This window comes from Chelonia mydas, chromosome 10 (genome assembly GCF_015237465.2).
Source record: "Chelonia mydas isolate rCheMyd1 chromosome 10, rCheMyd1.pri.v2, whole genome shotgun sequence".
Classification (NCBI taxonomy): domain Eukaryota; kingdom Metazoa; phylum Chordata; order Testudines; family Cheloniidae; genus Chelonia; species Chelonia mydas.
Genome location: NC_051250.2, coordinates 54,016,349 through 54,032,073, shown reverse-complemented (window position 1 = coordinate 54,032,073; position 15,725 = coordinate 54,016,349). Strand labels below are relative to the sequence as shown.

General features: G+C 41.6%; 1 protein-coding gene across 1 annotated transcript in view; it reads right to left on the bottom strand.

The window, feature by feature from the left end:
- Positions 1–15,725, bottom strand: part of TRPM1 (transient receptor potential cation channel subfamily M member 1) — a 73,155-nt gene that overhangs the window by 42,007 nt on the left and 15,423 nt on the right. Inside the window, exons 9-11 of the mRNA XM_037911109.2 lie at positions 8,682–8,754; positions 5,108–5,208; positions 743–916 (exon numbers count right to left, since the gene is read on the bottom strand). Of these exons, the coding sequence (XP_037767037.1) occupies positions 743–916; positions 5,108–5,208; positions 8,682–8,754 (348 nt within the window). The remainder of the gene's footprint in view (positions 1–742; positions 917–5,107; positions 5,209–8,681; positions 8,755–15,725) is intronic.

The window sequence follows — 15,725 nt, the reverse complement described above, 5'->3', positions numbered from 1 at the left end:
ATTGTAAACAAGAAGCGAGCAGCATTATCTCCTGCAAATTGTAAACAAACTTGTTTGTCTGAGCGATTGGCTGAAGTAGGACCAAGTGGACTTGTAGGCTCTAAAGTTTTACATTGTTTTATTTTTGAATGCAGGGGGTTTTTTGTACATAATTCTACATTTGTAAGTTCATCTTTCATGATAAAGAGATTGCACTACAGTACTTGTATTAGGTGAATTGAAAAACACTTTTTCCTTTTTTTTTTATAGTGCAAATATTTGTAATCAAAAATAAATATAAAGTGAGCACTGAACACTTTGTATTCTGTGTTGTAATTTAAATCAATATATTTGAAAATGTGGAAAACATCCAAAAATATTTAAATAAATGGTATTCTATTCTTGTTTAACAGTGCGATTAATTGCACGATTAATCACAGTAAATTTCTTTAATCGTGCAATTAATCACGATTAATTTTTTTAATCGCTTGACAGCCCTATATAAAAGGTCTCCCATGCCTCAAAATATTCCAGGCATCAATATGTCCCTCACAAGAAGTGTATTCCTTTCATTCCATGTTGGGTTAATGTGTCTATTTGCATCACTTCTAGGGCCTTGTAGAAGGTAACTCATTCTTTGATTTATCTTTGGGGTAGGCTGGGTGTGTGCACATGTAAACTGAGAAGAACAGATTAGAGGGAGGAGTCAAATGAGATAAAGAACATAGCAGCAACTGGAAGAAAGATGCCACTTTCATCTTACCCAGTTTAGTAGTTCAAGCTTCCGTGGATCTGTTTCTTCTTCTAGCTCTTCTTTCATTTTCCGTCCCTTTTTTTTCCCTTTTCCTTTCCCTCTGGCTGCTTTAGTTTGAGCTGCTGGGGATTTCTTTTCCTTCTCAAGTGCTGTGCCATCAGTCACTGTAAGGCTTCCTAAAGGCTACATTTAATAATGCACAAATATTAAGATAATACAGTCAATTGTTTTGGCAATTGGAGGATTGTACATCAATAGAATGTTCTATTGAATCTTAATACTAACAGGTTTCAGAGTAGCAGCCGTGTTAGTCTGTATCTGCAAAAAGGAAAGGAGTACTTGTGTCACCTTAGAGACTAACAAATTTATTTGAGCATAAACTTTTGTGAGCTACAGCTCACTTCATCGGATGCAAGCTCACGAAAACTTATGCTCAAAAAATTTGTTAGTCTCTAAGGTGCCACAAGTACTCCTTTTCTTAATACTACCACTCTCTTTTACAGTGGTGCTGTGTGTAACCTATCCTCACTCAGTGTGGCATGCTGTCCCCCTCTAGCAGTGGCTGGGCCACATATAAAGATTGATGAGCCTCATACAGCCTTAGCTAACAGAGCTGGGTCTTTCACCTTAGGCAGCGTAGAGGCTCATGCTTTAAGACCTAAACATCCCAGATTTGATCCCAGCTGCTTATGACTTACTCAGGAGCAGAGAGTAACATATAAAGAAGAAAATAGAATAGGCTGAGAATTCCCAGTTGAAAAGGCAACACCTATTACACAATCTTTATCTGTAGTGGCAAATCTCTCAAAACACCAAGGCCCAAATTGGGACATAATGTGTGAGAAAGATCCAAAATGAGGAACACCACACTCAACAAATTCATTCAGGGATTCATTCCCTGAGTGCAAATAACCTATTCCAAAACCATTTGAATGATTCTTTATTCCTGATATGAGCAACAACATTTCAAAGTGGGACAACACCATATATTTGTAGTAAGTAGTTAAGTCTGGGACTCAAGTGGATGTCTCAAAGTAAGGTAAGACTGAGAGGTATGGTAAGATGCTGAGTATGCGCCTTGCACTTTACCTTCTTTCCACTTTTTAAACATATGTAGGGAAATAGTGGAATGTCAAAGTAAAAGCAACAAGCAGATAAGGCACAGAGGGAACCAGTGTTAATAAGAATGCCACATGGCCATCAGCTGACCTCTATATAGTCGTATGGGCTAAGGCCAGAGAGGGAAGATTGCACCTAAGTGGTGCATTCACATGCTAAGATCGTGCTTATGTTCATGTCTCCTCAAATGTGCCTATTCTCCACTACACCCTTCTCCATCTTAACCTGTGCTCTTGGGAGAAGGGAGGAAGGCACGCTTGAGGCTAGAATTGGGCAAATAGCGTATTTTCAGTGAATCAGCAATTTCAAAACATTGAAAAAAATTCATACCAGATGGAGCAAAACATGTCATTTAGGCTTCGACCATTTAAAGTTTTTAAATTTTTAAAAATATTAAAGAAAATTTTGAAACAAAGATAATTTCAAACTCAAAAAATACATTTTTTCAAATTGTTCGTTTTTTTTTCTTAAATCAACAATTTGGTGAAACCAACTTGAAATCACAAAATGCTTCAATGTCACCAAATGTGCATTTTTCAATTAAAAAAAAGTTTTGGCTGACAATTTTTGAGACTACTTCCCCTCAGTTTGGACTGCTGCACCTAGCACTTAACTTGTCCTCATACATAAGTTACACAAACATTTATGCTAGACCACAACAAATTGGTTCATTGTGCAGAGTACTGCAGGATCAAGGCCATAAACGTTTGCTTAACAAAGCTTTCTTTTTTGCACAAAGTCCTCTCACACTATCCTGCCATGAAAGCATTTACAAGTCAGGACAGAAATGGATCTGTAAACTCAGAGCAAACACTACATCAAGGGCAATCTTCATGAATTTGAAATGACAATGAATTGTAACTGGCTCATGTAATTTCCACAAAGAGCTGAAGAGTACAAAGATGAAACTGGACAAAACAGAGGTAGGTTTTGTTTGCCAGTTGGTATTTTTGAGTCTAAACACAATAATGTGGAGATTGGAACATTTCCTCCAAATAAATTGATTTCTAGTAATACTTATATTGTTTAGGATCCCTACATCCTCTTTATAAAAATGTTTTTAATGGACCGTGAATATTGGAAACATCACATTGCTCTCAGGGAAGGAATAAAATACCGTGTACAGGGAGGATTGTTGGTTAAATTTTTAATGACTGAGGTTTCTAAATTAAATAAACCTCAATGAAATATATAGTGTGGATGTAAAGTATTTTACTGACTATTTTATTGTACGTCATTTCAAGGATGACATCTAATTAAAAAAAAAAAGAACCTTACTTAATTCTTATGGCCTATTTTATTCTGGTTCCTCAGAACACTTTGTAATAATTTGATACCAGATGGTTCATGTAGTAAAGCAAAATGCACCAGCATATTGAGTCACCAAACTGGCTTAAAACAAGGTTTATTTAGTTACATGAATGACTCTAGGGGTGAAATTTTCAAAAGCACTGAAGTGTCTGATCTTCCCCATTGAAATCAATGGGAGCTTTACCATTAACTTCAGTGGGCCCAGTATCACACTTTAAAAATGATTTAGGAGCACAAGACCCATTCCAATGCCTTAGGCACTTCTGAAAATCTCACCCCTAGATTCATTTGGCATCATCTCACACACTAAGGGCCTGATATTCAGCATTGGTCTCTTTGTGGTCATGATTTTGTCCCATTAATTCAAACTGGGATTTTCAAAGGAGTCTCCTGGGTGCCTTTGTAATTTCCAGCCCTACTGTGTAATTTATTAGAGCTAGACATCTAACCACCTGCTTACACTCACCAGTTAGGCAGCCTGAGGTCTAAGTAGTATTACTAGAACATTCACTATGGGTGTGATGACTGATTCTGCCGAGGCCTGGTGCTTGGTGTACACTACAGCATTAGGTTGATGGAAGGCAGCTTACGTCAATCTAATTATGTCAGTGTACACAATACAGCCTTGCTCCCGCTGTGGGGGGGCGGGGGGAAGGAAAACGCTCTAAGTTACACAACTTCAGCTACGTGAATAACGTACCTGAAGTCGACGTACTTAGATCTACTTAACGCGGTGCCTTCACTGTGGTGAGTCAACGGCTGACGCTCCCCCATCAACTCCGCTTCCACTTCTCGCTTCGGTGGAGTGCCAGAGTCGATGGGAGAATGCTCGGTGGTCGATTTATCTAGACTTGACGGGATAAATCGACCCCCGCTGGATCGATCGCTGCCCGTCAATCCAGCGGGTAATGTAGACAAGCCCTGACATAATAACTCCACCTCCATGAGAGGCACAGGGCTTACACTGGTGTAATGATGTAGTATCTGTGTAGACCCTGAGTTACTTACATTGGCTGCTGGCTGTCATCTTGTCAATTTCACAACTCCATGCCGAAAGCTGAGCTGTCACCGCTGGGTGGGTGAGGGCCTCCAGCTAGAGTCTCTGGCTTCCCCTCTGGACTCTTTGCTCCCAGCTATGCTGCGCCCACCCCGCTTGGAGCCTGGCTGTTGCCTGGAGGCTCCCAGCTCCCAGTGGGGAGCCCAGTTGCCATCTGGAGGCTCCTGGCTGCCTGCGCGGAGCCCAGTTGCACCAAGGTTCCTGGCTTCCTGCTGAGAGGCCAGGAGCCACCCGGTCTCAGGTGCAGAGCTCCCTGCTGGGAGCTGGGGCACTGGGCTCCTGGTGGCGGGGAGCAGGGAACCGAGCTGGGGCGGGGGGGGGGGGGGGGGAGGGAGCCGGGCTCCCTGCAGGGAGCTGCACATGGAGCTGAGTGCCCAGGTTCTCAGACCCCCACACTGCCCCTCTTAAGTCGATGGAAGCACTCCTAGTGTGGACACACAGCACCAACAGAAGGATGGCAGTGTGTACCTGAACCACGAGAGGTTTAGGACTTATATCAGTGTAGTTAGAGTGATGCCCTAACATAGGTCGATTTAAATTTCTAGTGTAGATATGCACTCAGCATAAATCAGGCCCCATATGATTTCCATTATTTGAATTTCTTGCCTCAAGAGGAAACATGAATACATTCATTTGCTAATTTTATGCTGCTACTTTTCATTTCAAAAGCACACGAGTTTTGTCATTATTAGCTTTTTGGAAAAGATAGACTAGTGATATTTTATAATTAATTGTCCATATGGAATATCCCAGATCAGGCCATCATGCATACCAAAAGAATTCAACATTACTTGTCATTGCCAAGAAAATCAAAGGCAGGGAAGGGATATTTGCCACTTAATTTAAAATTATTTGCCAAATAATTGGTCTAGGAAAAGCAGCTTTACCGGCCAGTGATGTCCAAAGACAAAGATTTGGCTGCGTGCAATGTCCACACGGTTCCAGGCCAATGCCAAACTCAGCTGATCTGGTGCAGATGCGTTGGTTCCTAAGCAAACAAAAGTATTTGGCATTTCACACTTCATGTAAATGAGTGGACACCCCTGTAATTTAATTCTCTGGGGATTAGATCAGATCTTCAGCTGGTGTAAAGGTGAGCAGTTATGTTGAAATGAATGGCGCTATGATTTTTTTACACCAGTTGAGGATTCAGCCCAATAATCTTTTCAAAATTGGGAGTAGTAACGTTCTCCCTTGTTCCTTGCAGTTCACAGAAATGGACTTTAGTTCCTTAATTATTTTAGCAAGGGTATTGGTCTGGTCTCATTTATCCACATTAGTGACACAATATCATTCTCTGTAAATGTTGTTTAAACAACCTTATGTAATTTGAATGTTAAAGAATAATTGTCAGAAGCGATAGAATAAACTCAAAAGGTTCAGATTAGCTCACAAACAAAAATCTTCGTGATAAGAGCATTATGGCTGAGAGTGTGCTTTGGAATCCAGCTAACAGTCCAAACCAACATTACTTTCTTTACAAAGATTTATTTTAAAAACCACAACAAAAACCAAACTCAAGTGTTAGAATGTCTGGAAATGACACGGCAGAGGGGAATTGGCTGGATCCCTTAATCCAGCCAGTTGAGTGATCCAGCTCATTCCGCATTGCCATATCATCCTCCGTCCTCATTATCACCCATCTGATTTACACCCCACACCCTAAACCAAACACTTTTGTTAGGATTTATGTAAAGGTACAGATAATTTACTGGGAGATGATGGGAAATGGATCGCTTGAATAGGAAATGGGATTTTATTCATTTGCTATGTTGAACTTTGGGTATATTTTTGCAAGTTTTGTGGGGCTAAACTAAGTGTGGGTGGCTAAGCTAAGTTTCAGGGGCTACTGCCAAATCCCCACTCCTTGCTAACAGTCTAGACGTTTATCAGAGCTTAAGCAGCTCCTCTGAAAGGCTTCTTCCTTCTCTAAACCCTGCTGACTTTATCCCTAATACTGCTCCCCTCCCTTCCATAGAGTATAATCAGCAGTTTGGCAGATGCTCTAAACACAGGTCTGGTGATTCCTTAACCCCATGCTTCTCTTTTCCCTATATCTTTCACCTAAAGTCTCTTTTGTAATCAACTGGTATCAACTTCCAAAGTGCATAAAATTTGATAATAACAGTTGTTCCAACAAAGACAGACTCAGCCACAAAGGTAAGGGGGTTTAGGTTGGGGGGGTAGAGAGCTTATTGGACAGACAAACCAATTACATTTAGAAGTGACTACAAAGCCTTACCCCAATCCTTGAACTAAATTTTTTTTTGAGGTTTAAAAAATCTGGTTAACTTCTTCCCTCTCCCCATGTTATTTATCATTTTGCATACACTGGCCAGGACTGGAACCGGATGTATTGAAACACCGTGAGACAGCTCAGAGAGACAGGTTGGAGAGGTAATATCTTTTATTGGATCAACGTCTGTTGGTGAAAGAGACAAGCTTTTAAGGCTATGTCTACACTGCGCGCCTTACCATGGCGTGGCTGTGCCGCTGCAGCTGTGCCGTTGTAAGGTAAGCAGTGTAGCCGCTCTTTGCCGCCCGGCTCTCTCCCAGCGACAAAATAAAACCACCTCCGAGAGGAGTGGTAACTTCGTCAATAGGAGAGCAGCTCCCGCCAACGAATCACTGTGCACACTGGCGCTTTTCGTCATTAAAACTTTTGTCGTTTGGGGGAGGGGTGTGTTTTTTCACACCCGTGAGCGACAAAAGTTTTAATGATGAAAATGCCAGTGTAGACAAAGCCTAAGGCTGCCAGCGGGCCCCGCAGGGTCAGGGGAAAGACAAAAAAGACAAGTGAAAAACAAAACTTTTGTCATTCAGAGGTGTTAAAAACACACGCGTGCACACACACACACACCCCCCCCCCCAAGAGACAAAAGTTTTGTCAGCGACAAGCGCTGGTGTGAGCAGCACCAGCTCGTTGGGGGTGGAAGTTTTCTGTCAGCAGGAGAGCTCTTTCCTGCCAGCAAACAGCAGCTACACTGTGTACCTTCAAGCGGCACGGCCATGTCGCTAAAAGCCGCGTAGTGTAGATATAGTCTAAGGGCAGGGCTGGCTCTACAGGTTCTGCCGCCCCAAGCAGTGAAAAAAAAACTACCGCCATGGATGGCAAAAGAGAGAAGCTGCCACCGATTTGCCGCCGCGGGCGGAGGAACTGCCGCCCCTTTCTAACTGCTGTCCCAAGCACCTGCTTGGAATGCTGGGGCCTGGAGCCGGCCCTGCCTGAGGGTGCGTCTTCACTACCAACGTTAAAGCGCTGCCCCGGCTCTCCCTAAAGCTCTCCCAGCGCTGTAAAAAACTCACCCCCATGAGAGGGGTAGCTACCAGTGCTGGTGCACTGTGTACACTGCCACTTTACAGCACTTTTGAAACTTGCATTACTCAGGGAGGTGTTTTTTTACACCCCCAGTGCTGGTAGCTACTCCCCTCATGGGGGGTGGGGTTTTTTTACAGCGCTGGGAGAGCTCTCTCTGCAGACATATCTCCACAGCTACAATGATCAACATACCCCACAACACACCTTTCGAGATCCATAAGTCCTACACATGTCTGTCGCAACAGGTGATGTACCTTATTCAGTGCACTAAATGCCCCCAATAACAACAACTATGTGGATTAAACAGGACAATCACTATGCTCTTGAATGAACTCACGCAAAGAAATGATAACACCATACCACCTGCAGGCTTGGATGAACACTTTTCACAAAGCGATCACTGTATCTGGCCTCTCAGTCCTCATCCGCAAAGGAAACCTGCACAACACTTTCAAAAGACGAGCCTGGGAGCTTAAATTCATAACTTTGCTAGACACTAAAAATCATGGTCTTAATAAAGACACCAGATTTATGGTTTATTATAACAATCTGTAACCCACTAACCCCCTTTTTTGTCCTCTGATTGCAGTGGTGTTAATGGGCCAGTTCACCTTGAATGGTCCCTTAGAATATGTGTTAACTACTTATGCTAAACAATCTGTTCCACCTTGTATTTAGCTGTGACGCTCAGAGTACCTTTGCAAGACCTGAAGAAGAGCTCTGTGTAGCTTGAAAGCTTGTCTTTTTCACCAGCAAAAGTTGGTTCAATAAAAGATATTACCTCACCCACCTTGTCTTTCTAATATACTGGGACCATCACGGCTATAACAACACTGCAAACAAAAACGAGAAAGGTTGTTCTTCTGGTATTTCCTGCCCAAGTGGAAGAAGGAAGCTGTGGAAACTTCAGGGTAATGCTATGGAAAAGTTCAGATCTAGACCTTATATATTGGGCTCATATCTTATCAGACCTGAACCCAAAACACCAAACTCTTTGAGGTTACTGATCTGAACTGATAGGAACAGAACAGTCAAAAGTTTTGGTATTTAGAATGACCCACACAGAGCAATTGTTTATATTGGGGTTTTTTTTCTTCAAGTGGGTTTGTTCATCCTTATTTGTTGCCTGTGTAAAAACTCACCTTTAAGGAGAGCAGTTAAAATAGACATCTCAATGTCCTGTTGCCCCTCAGAACCCATACGGAACACAGTTATCTATAGGAGAGAGTAAAACCAAACACACAATTAACTCAGGAACGTTACTTAGAACAAAAGAAAGAAAGAGAATAAGGCTATGTCTGCACTACACAGCTTTTAGTGACAAGGCTGTGTCGGTACAGCAGTGCCGCTAAATGTCGGGCAGTATAGCCACTGTTTGTCAGCTCTGCTGCAGAGAAAAAGCTTCCACCCCCAACGAGCAGTGTTTGCATTGTTGGCAGGACAGCACTCCTGCTGACAATGCACTGTTCACACTGGCACTTGTCCTGGCAAAACTTTTGTCTTTCAGGGGTGGAAAGGTTGTTTAACACCTCTGAAAGACAAAAGTTTTGTCGTTCAATTGCCAGTGTAGACATAGCTTAAGTGAAAGAGAGAGAGAAAAGAAGAGAAATAAATTGCATATGTTTCTATATTGTTTGAATTTTTTCAAAATTTGCTATTTCAATTATATTTTTCATTGAAATTTCTAATTTTGACAAATAAAAGAGGGTGAAAACTTTCATATCTTTGTCCTGTTCTTTGACTGACTATACAACTAGTAAAAACAAAAAACAAAAATCAAAATTTTAAATGTTGATGAAATTTTTTCGCTAACAGATTTTGACATAAAACACGGGACAAAATTGCTGTGCCAATTTTATATAGTTTTCCAACCATCTCTAGTATTTTACAGTATTATGAATTGCTCGCTAATACCTGAAATAACCATTATGGAATCTCTTTGACTGAATTTAACATTCACACAGTTTGAGATGCAAGTTAAGTAATGCATTGGCAAAAAGTACAATCCTAGATAAACCTTGGGGGCAACTCTCTTGTGCACAAAACTGAATATTTATATTGATATTTGGTTCAGTTGCTTATTAGTGCCTAGAAAACTACAAAAATAGTCTGCTTTTAATAAACGATAATTGAAGTAAAGTTCTTCATTAAAAAAAAGGCAGGAAGAAAAATAATGTAATATGCGATTCAAACACAGGATAATCTGATAATCTAACGGCATCCGACATGTTTAAATTATGGTAATTCCAAATATAACAGACCAAATGTTGCCAAGCACATCTCCACCCAAAAGCATCCTTTTACTGTATAAACTTGTGTCCACCTTTTGGCATGGCAATTTTTTTCAACTTTCAATAACTTGTATCAATTTTGTACATATAAAAAAATGTGTTTGGTACAGTGACATTGATTTAGCAGGGGGAAGAGGCATAGGAAAAGTTACATCCATTACAGGAAAATAAGCAAAGTGACCAAAGAATCATTCGAGGTAGAAGCCTTGCTCAGTCAAGCAAATCACCACGCTGCTCTGGCCAGTCTTATCTGAAGCCTTGAGACACACTCTGCTTAATGAGTTTACTGTCTGAGTGTTTACTCAGCAGGTAAAGCCTCCTGTGATTTGGCATTTTTTAATTCCAAAAACTTGATTAAGGCAAGGCCCTGTACAACTCTCTCTACTGAATCAAATCTACTGATTTGAAAGTGAAAAATAGTGCCTTAACAAAGCAAGTTCCTTCAGACATTTTTCTGCAAACCTGCTTTTCCTGTGCCTCATCCCCCCTCTTTCACCAAGCTGGTAGGTATGGGTGTGACTTGCACATACAGTCAGTGACCTATGTTGGGGGTGGTGGAAAGCTGCAGGAAGCATTTGCCTCTGGCAGCACAATTCCTGCCCAAAGCGTACGAGTGGAGAGTACACCCTTTGGATGGTACCGTTTGCTACCCCACTTCACACCAAGCACACTCTGCTCCCCGGCCCTCCTCACCTTCTTTGGTGTGCATTGTGCCCTTGCACGCTCACAAAGAGAACACGCACTGTGTTCCCACAAGCACTGCCAAGGCAGTTGTTCGCAGCCCTTTTTCAAAGGGACAGGTGGCTAAAACAAGAACCAATCTGAACCTTAAACCAGAACCTCATTGAAAAAGTTTGGGGAAAAAAGCCTATTTAATTTTTTGCCCCATTATTTTTCATATTTGCAACTGTCCTTCTGGGTTCTGATTGGCATTAGAAAAGAAGTGCCAAAGCACTATAAAAAAGGTAAGATTTCTTTTGACTCCATCAGCTTAGTGTCATTAGAAACAGAGGGCTCAAACCTGCCAGATACTGAGCATTTTGGCCTTGATCCAGCCAGGCACTTAAGTCCAAGAGTAGTCCACTAAAGTCAGTGGGACTATTTAGATGCTTGAAGTTAAACATGTGCTTAAGTGCTTTGCTGGATCAGGGCCAGAGTGCACAGCATCTTGGAGAGCTGAACCTAGAAAGCACAAGGGGATTTACAATATATTTTATTAAACACAGTTACAGTAAAAAAAAAATAAAAAAGATCGGATACTTACATTCTATGCAAACTTGATCTGGATTTGAAAAAAAAAAATGTGACAAAGGAACATAGGAACACTGACTTCCTGTATAGTCAGTGCTTCAAGTATTAATAAATGTCCTGCTCAGTTAGAAAATACAACTTCTGTGCCAGAGAACTGGAGAGTAAAATGGACATAAATATCTAGCTTTCAATGATGGTATCCTACAGTATGTCACTGATTCTGAGACTAGAGTACCTTACACCTGTAAATGTCCTTTACTCTGTATCATTTTTATGTTAACCCAGAATATCTAAAGATATTTCGCTTTTGAGTACTTGAGTGAGTTTTAATATATGCCTTCTGAAATGTACTTCTATATGCTGTGGGGAGGATGCGCTATTTATGTTTCTTTATGATTGCCCAATAAAAATAACTAGATTAGAAGAATAATCTGGTAAATAACTTTGGGCATTAGTGATTGTTATGCATTATTAGAATTAGTATTATAATAATTATTAGAATAAGTATTAGAATAGCACCTAGAGGACTCAAACAAGATCGGGGTCCCACTGTTCTAGGTCCTGTACACAAATGTAATAAGAAACAGTCCCTGTCCCAAGGAGATTGCATCTAAATAGACAAGGCAGACAGCAGGGTGGGAGGAAAGGAAATACTATTGTTCCCATTTTACAGATGGGGATTGAAGCACAGAGAAAGTAAGCAATTCGCCCAACTCAAACAGAGCATCTACTAGACTGTAAGCTCCCTGGGGCAGGGGCCATCTTTCTTCTTATGTGTATGTACAAAGCACAATAGGGTCCTGGTCCTGTAGACTAGGGAAGGTTACTGCAGGTTAATTGGAGCACCTGTAGCCAATTAAGGCCCTGCCAGGAGCCTAATAAAAAACCCCTGCTCCAGGCAGACAGGGTGGAGTGAGGAAGGAGAGAGGACTGGAATTTGGAGGTGTGTTGCTGACAATTGAAAGACCAGAGAACCGGAGGAAGGGAGATCCTGCCCCAGCAGGGTAGGGAGACTCCCTCCCCCAGTGTCAAGGACTGAGGGTAACCCTACCCAGGGAAGAAGAGGGTAAGAAATCTGCAGGGGTTGAGTGGGGCTGGGGCTCAGAGTGAGGAGCAAACCCCGACCCCTTCTCTGTGTCCCTCCTCTACCACCTTCCTGGGCCACTAGCGGGTACCTTGGTGCCCCAAGAACAGGGGTAAGGGGTGGCATCCTAGCCCTCCTGCCAAGAAAAGTGTGGGACCCACCATACCAACACTGGCCATTATGTCACAATCCTTGGAACCTTACTTTAGTTTCTATTCAGTCCTTTGAGTAAGATTGAGTAAAAATTGCATAAGAATCACAGGACTGGGCCTTTATTTAGGAAACTACGGTCTGAGAACTAAGAAACATAAAAATCTAAGGAATGGAGGTAAATTTGAAATGGCATCATTTTTCCTTGGTGCAAATGCTGAACTCCCCAGAGTACCAATGGGAGTTCAGCACTAGGAATGATGTCACCTTATGATGTACCTCCAAAAGGAAATTATTGGAAGTCAAGGAAAAGAACATTCAGGAAAAACAGGAGGCTACTATGACACTAAACAGGCAGGGAATTACAGACTGGCATTGAAGGACTTAATTCTTATTTTGAAATTTGTGGGAATTGATGTTAGTGCCCCCTGGCCAACGGAGGTAACTATTAGAATGAAGAGCCTGCACCTTGTGCCAAAACCATGGATGTTTAATAACAAATGGCCAAATTCCACAAGAGGTCAGCAGATAAGCACCTCTCCAAAAGCCCCTCACACACAACATGGTGAGTGTGGGTCAGAGGTGTCCATCCTAATACTGTCTCCCCTCCAAACCCGCAGCCAGCCTGCCCTGCCTCAGCTGGAGCTGAGAATGGCTTTGGAGATCAGGGGTGTGGACTGGTTTGTTTTTTTGTGCACACCTTGGCTTTTTGACCCAGCCAGGACCCCATCAATGCAGCCCATTGAAGAGATTGTTTGTGCTCTGAGATGCCAGAAGATGGGTTCACATTAACACTGCTGTTACTGAGTGTATACAATATTCAATGGTGTTGTGAACATCATACATTAGCCAAGATTTTTACCTGAAGTTTGGATCTGGAGAAAAATATCAGATATTTAACTACTAATACCCAGCTCATCACAGGACTAGAAAAATAGCTAAAGTCTCTAAAATTCATTCTCTCTCTATTTTATGATTCCTAGCTCTTTATCAGCTTCTTTTTTATACATTTACAGAGAAGAATATGACAGAAGAAGGGGAAAGAGTTGGGGGCTGCTGAGACTCAGAGTTGATTTGATGGAAAAAATTTGATTAACTGGATTTCTGAATGTTCTGTTTGCTGCTCTTTATCCTCAAAGTGGGACATCAGGATTAATATTTAAGCTGATAAAATTGGTCTCATAACTCCCATTATTTACCTTAACTGCTGAATGCTTATTCTGTAACTTACTAAATTTTGTTTTGGCAGCAAAAGGCTATGAAAAGTCATCCTTTGATTGATGCTTTGACTGCCGAAGTCAGATTTTATAATAAAAGATGATGCCTTCCAGACTAGCATAATATGTGACTTGAGGATTTTGAGAACATTTCCTGATGGAGTCTTCGGATGCTGGTTCATATTAATGGTGTTGGGTGGGGTTCCGTACATTTTACCTGCAATCAGGCCTGAAATTGTGGCCTTATCATGCTAACCATATAACATAGTACAGACTTCAGTTTGAGATGGACAGAAATACATGGCTCATTTACACAGGTGCGGCTCCTGTTGATTACAATGAGGCCAGCATTAGCAGAATTGAGGGAAGAACTGACCCAATGGACTCTTTTACTAGCTTCACACATTCATTGGACCAAAGTCAGAAGTCCTTAACTTGGATCTTATTCAGTCAAAACTGTCATTGAGAGTCAGTGGAGTATGCATGAGTAAGGAGCAGGAGCTGGAATCTGCTGCTCTTACACACAAGGAGTAGCACCTCACTCCATGAGTACTCTCTTTATTGCAGTGTAAATGTGGCTGAACTCAGCCTTAAGCGTAAGCTTTAGTATTTAGACTTGGGTTAAACATTTGTTCATTTAATCTGCAAGAATCAGATCCCATTCTGGAAATGCAAACTGCTGCAGATATCACATAACTACCTGGGGAAAAAAACAAACATGAATATCCTTTTTCCCCCCCCTGACACTTCTCAGTGGACAGTGCCATGTTATGAGGGGGAACTATGGTCCCACTTCTCAAAGGTATTTAAGTGCCTAATTCCCATGGATTTAAATTATTTCAATGGGAGTTAGGCATCTAAATATCTTGGAGGATCTGGGTCAACTTGTTTACAGAGATCAGACTGTTGTGGTGTGTGGCTTCCCTATAGTGCCTTGTGCTGGCCTAGTATTCCACTTCTAGCTGCTCCTTGCCCCATTTTCCCTCCCCGAGGTGGGTCTCAGCTCACACTCTAGTCAGTTGCAGAGGTGTTTCTTAACCCTCCGGCCGAATCACAGCCAAGAAATCCTAACTAAAAAGTCCCAACAAATAAAAAGGGATCTTCTGCCCTTTGGGGCCTCTCTTCAGATCATCCTCTGTTCCCTCGTATTCCCTATTCCGGGTTCAGAGGATCCTGGAATAGGGAATCAGGTCCAACATTCCCTTGGCAGACAGGGATTGGCAGACTTAGTCCTAAGAAGCAGGAAGCATTTTGGAAGAAGAAATAGAGGAGAGAAATATAGACACTCTCATCATAAAGGGATAAGGAGTACTTGTGGCACCTTAGAGACTAACACATTTATTTGAGCATAAGCTTTCGTGAGCTACAGCTCACTTCATTGGATGCATCCAATGAAGTGAGCTGTAGCTCACGAAAGCTTATGCTCAAATAAATGTGTTAGTCTCTAAGGTGCCACAAGTACTCCTTTTCTTTTTGCAAATACAGACTAACACGGCTGCTACTCTGAAACCTGTCATAAAGGATAGGAGATGTTCTCTTCCCTCAAGAGTAGAGCTGCACCTCTTTCCAACTAATGCTCTGCCTAGTTACCTCCTCTCAGTCTATTTCATGGAGATGTGGCATTGCTTCACTAGGGACAAAATCAGGTATAGCAGAGATAAGGCAATTGTCCTAAATTTCATACTAAAAGAGTGGCACACCTGGTTACTGTAGGTAGTTAGGAGAGAGGGGTTTGGTATTTCAGCCCCACTCCCACCTCTAAAAATAACCAGCATTTAGAAAAGAAAAAACAACACTGAAAATGGAAAAAGCTAGACTTAGCCAGTTGAAACTGCTATTAAAAACAAAGCTGTTAAAATGTCATTGTTTGAAAGTGGCTGCTTCAGCTTTGCAACCAAAAAGAATTAACTGGAAATCTACCCCTTGACACTAGGGAGGATATATTCATATGATGAAAATATGAAAAAAATTCCACAGCTTGCAATTAACCAAGTGGAAACATTCATTGGTTCATTTTGCGTGCTAAAAACAACAGGCTATAACCCCATGAGTACAAGCACTATTGACGGATGATGGATGAATACAATAATGAATCCAAGACAATTTTCTTTTCCTTACTAGTGAGTTTCTCCCCTGGTGGGACTTGAAGGAGTGTGACTCAATGATGTGGATAATACTGTCATGGCAAGCATG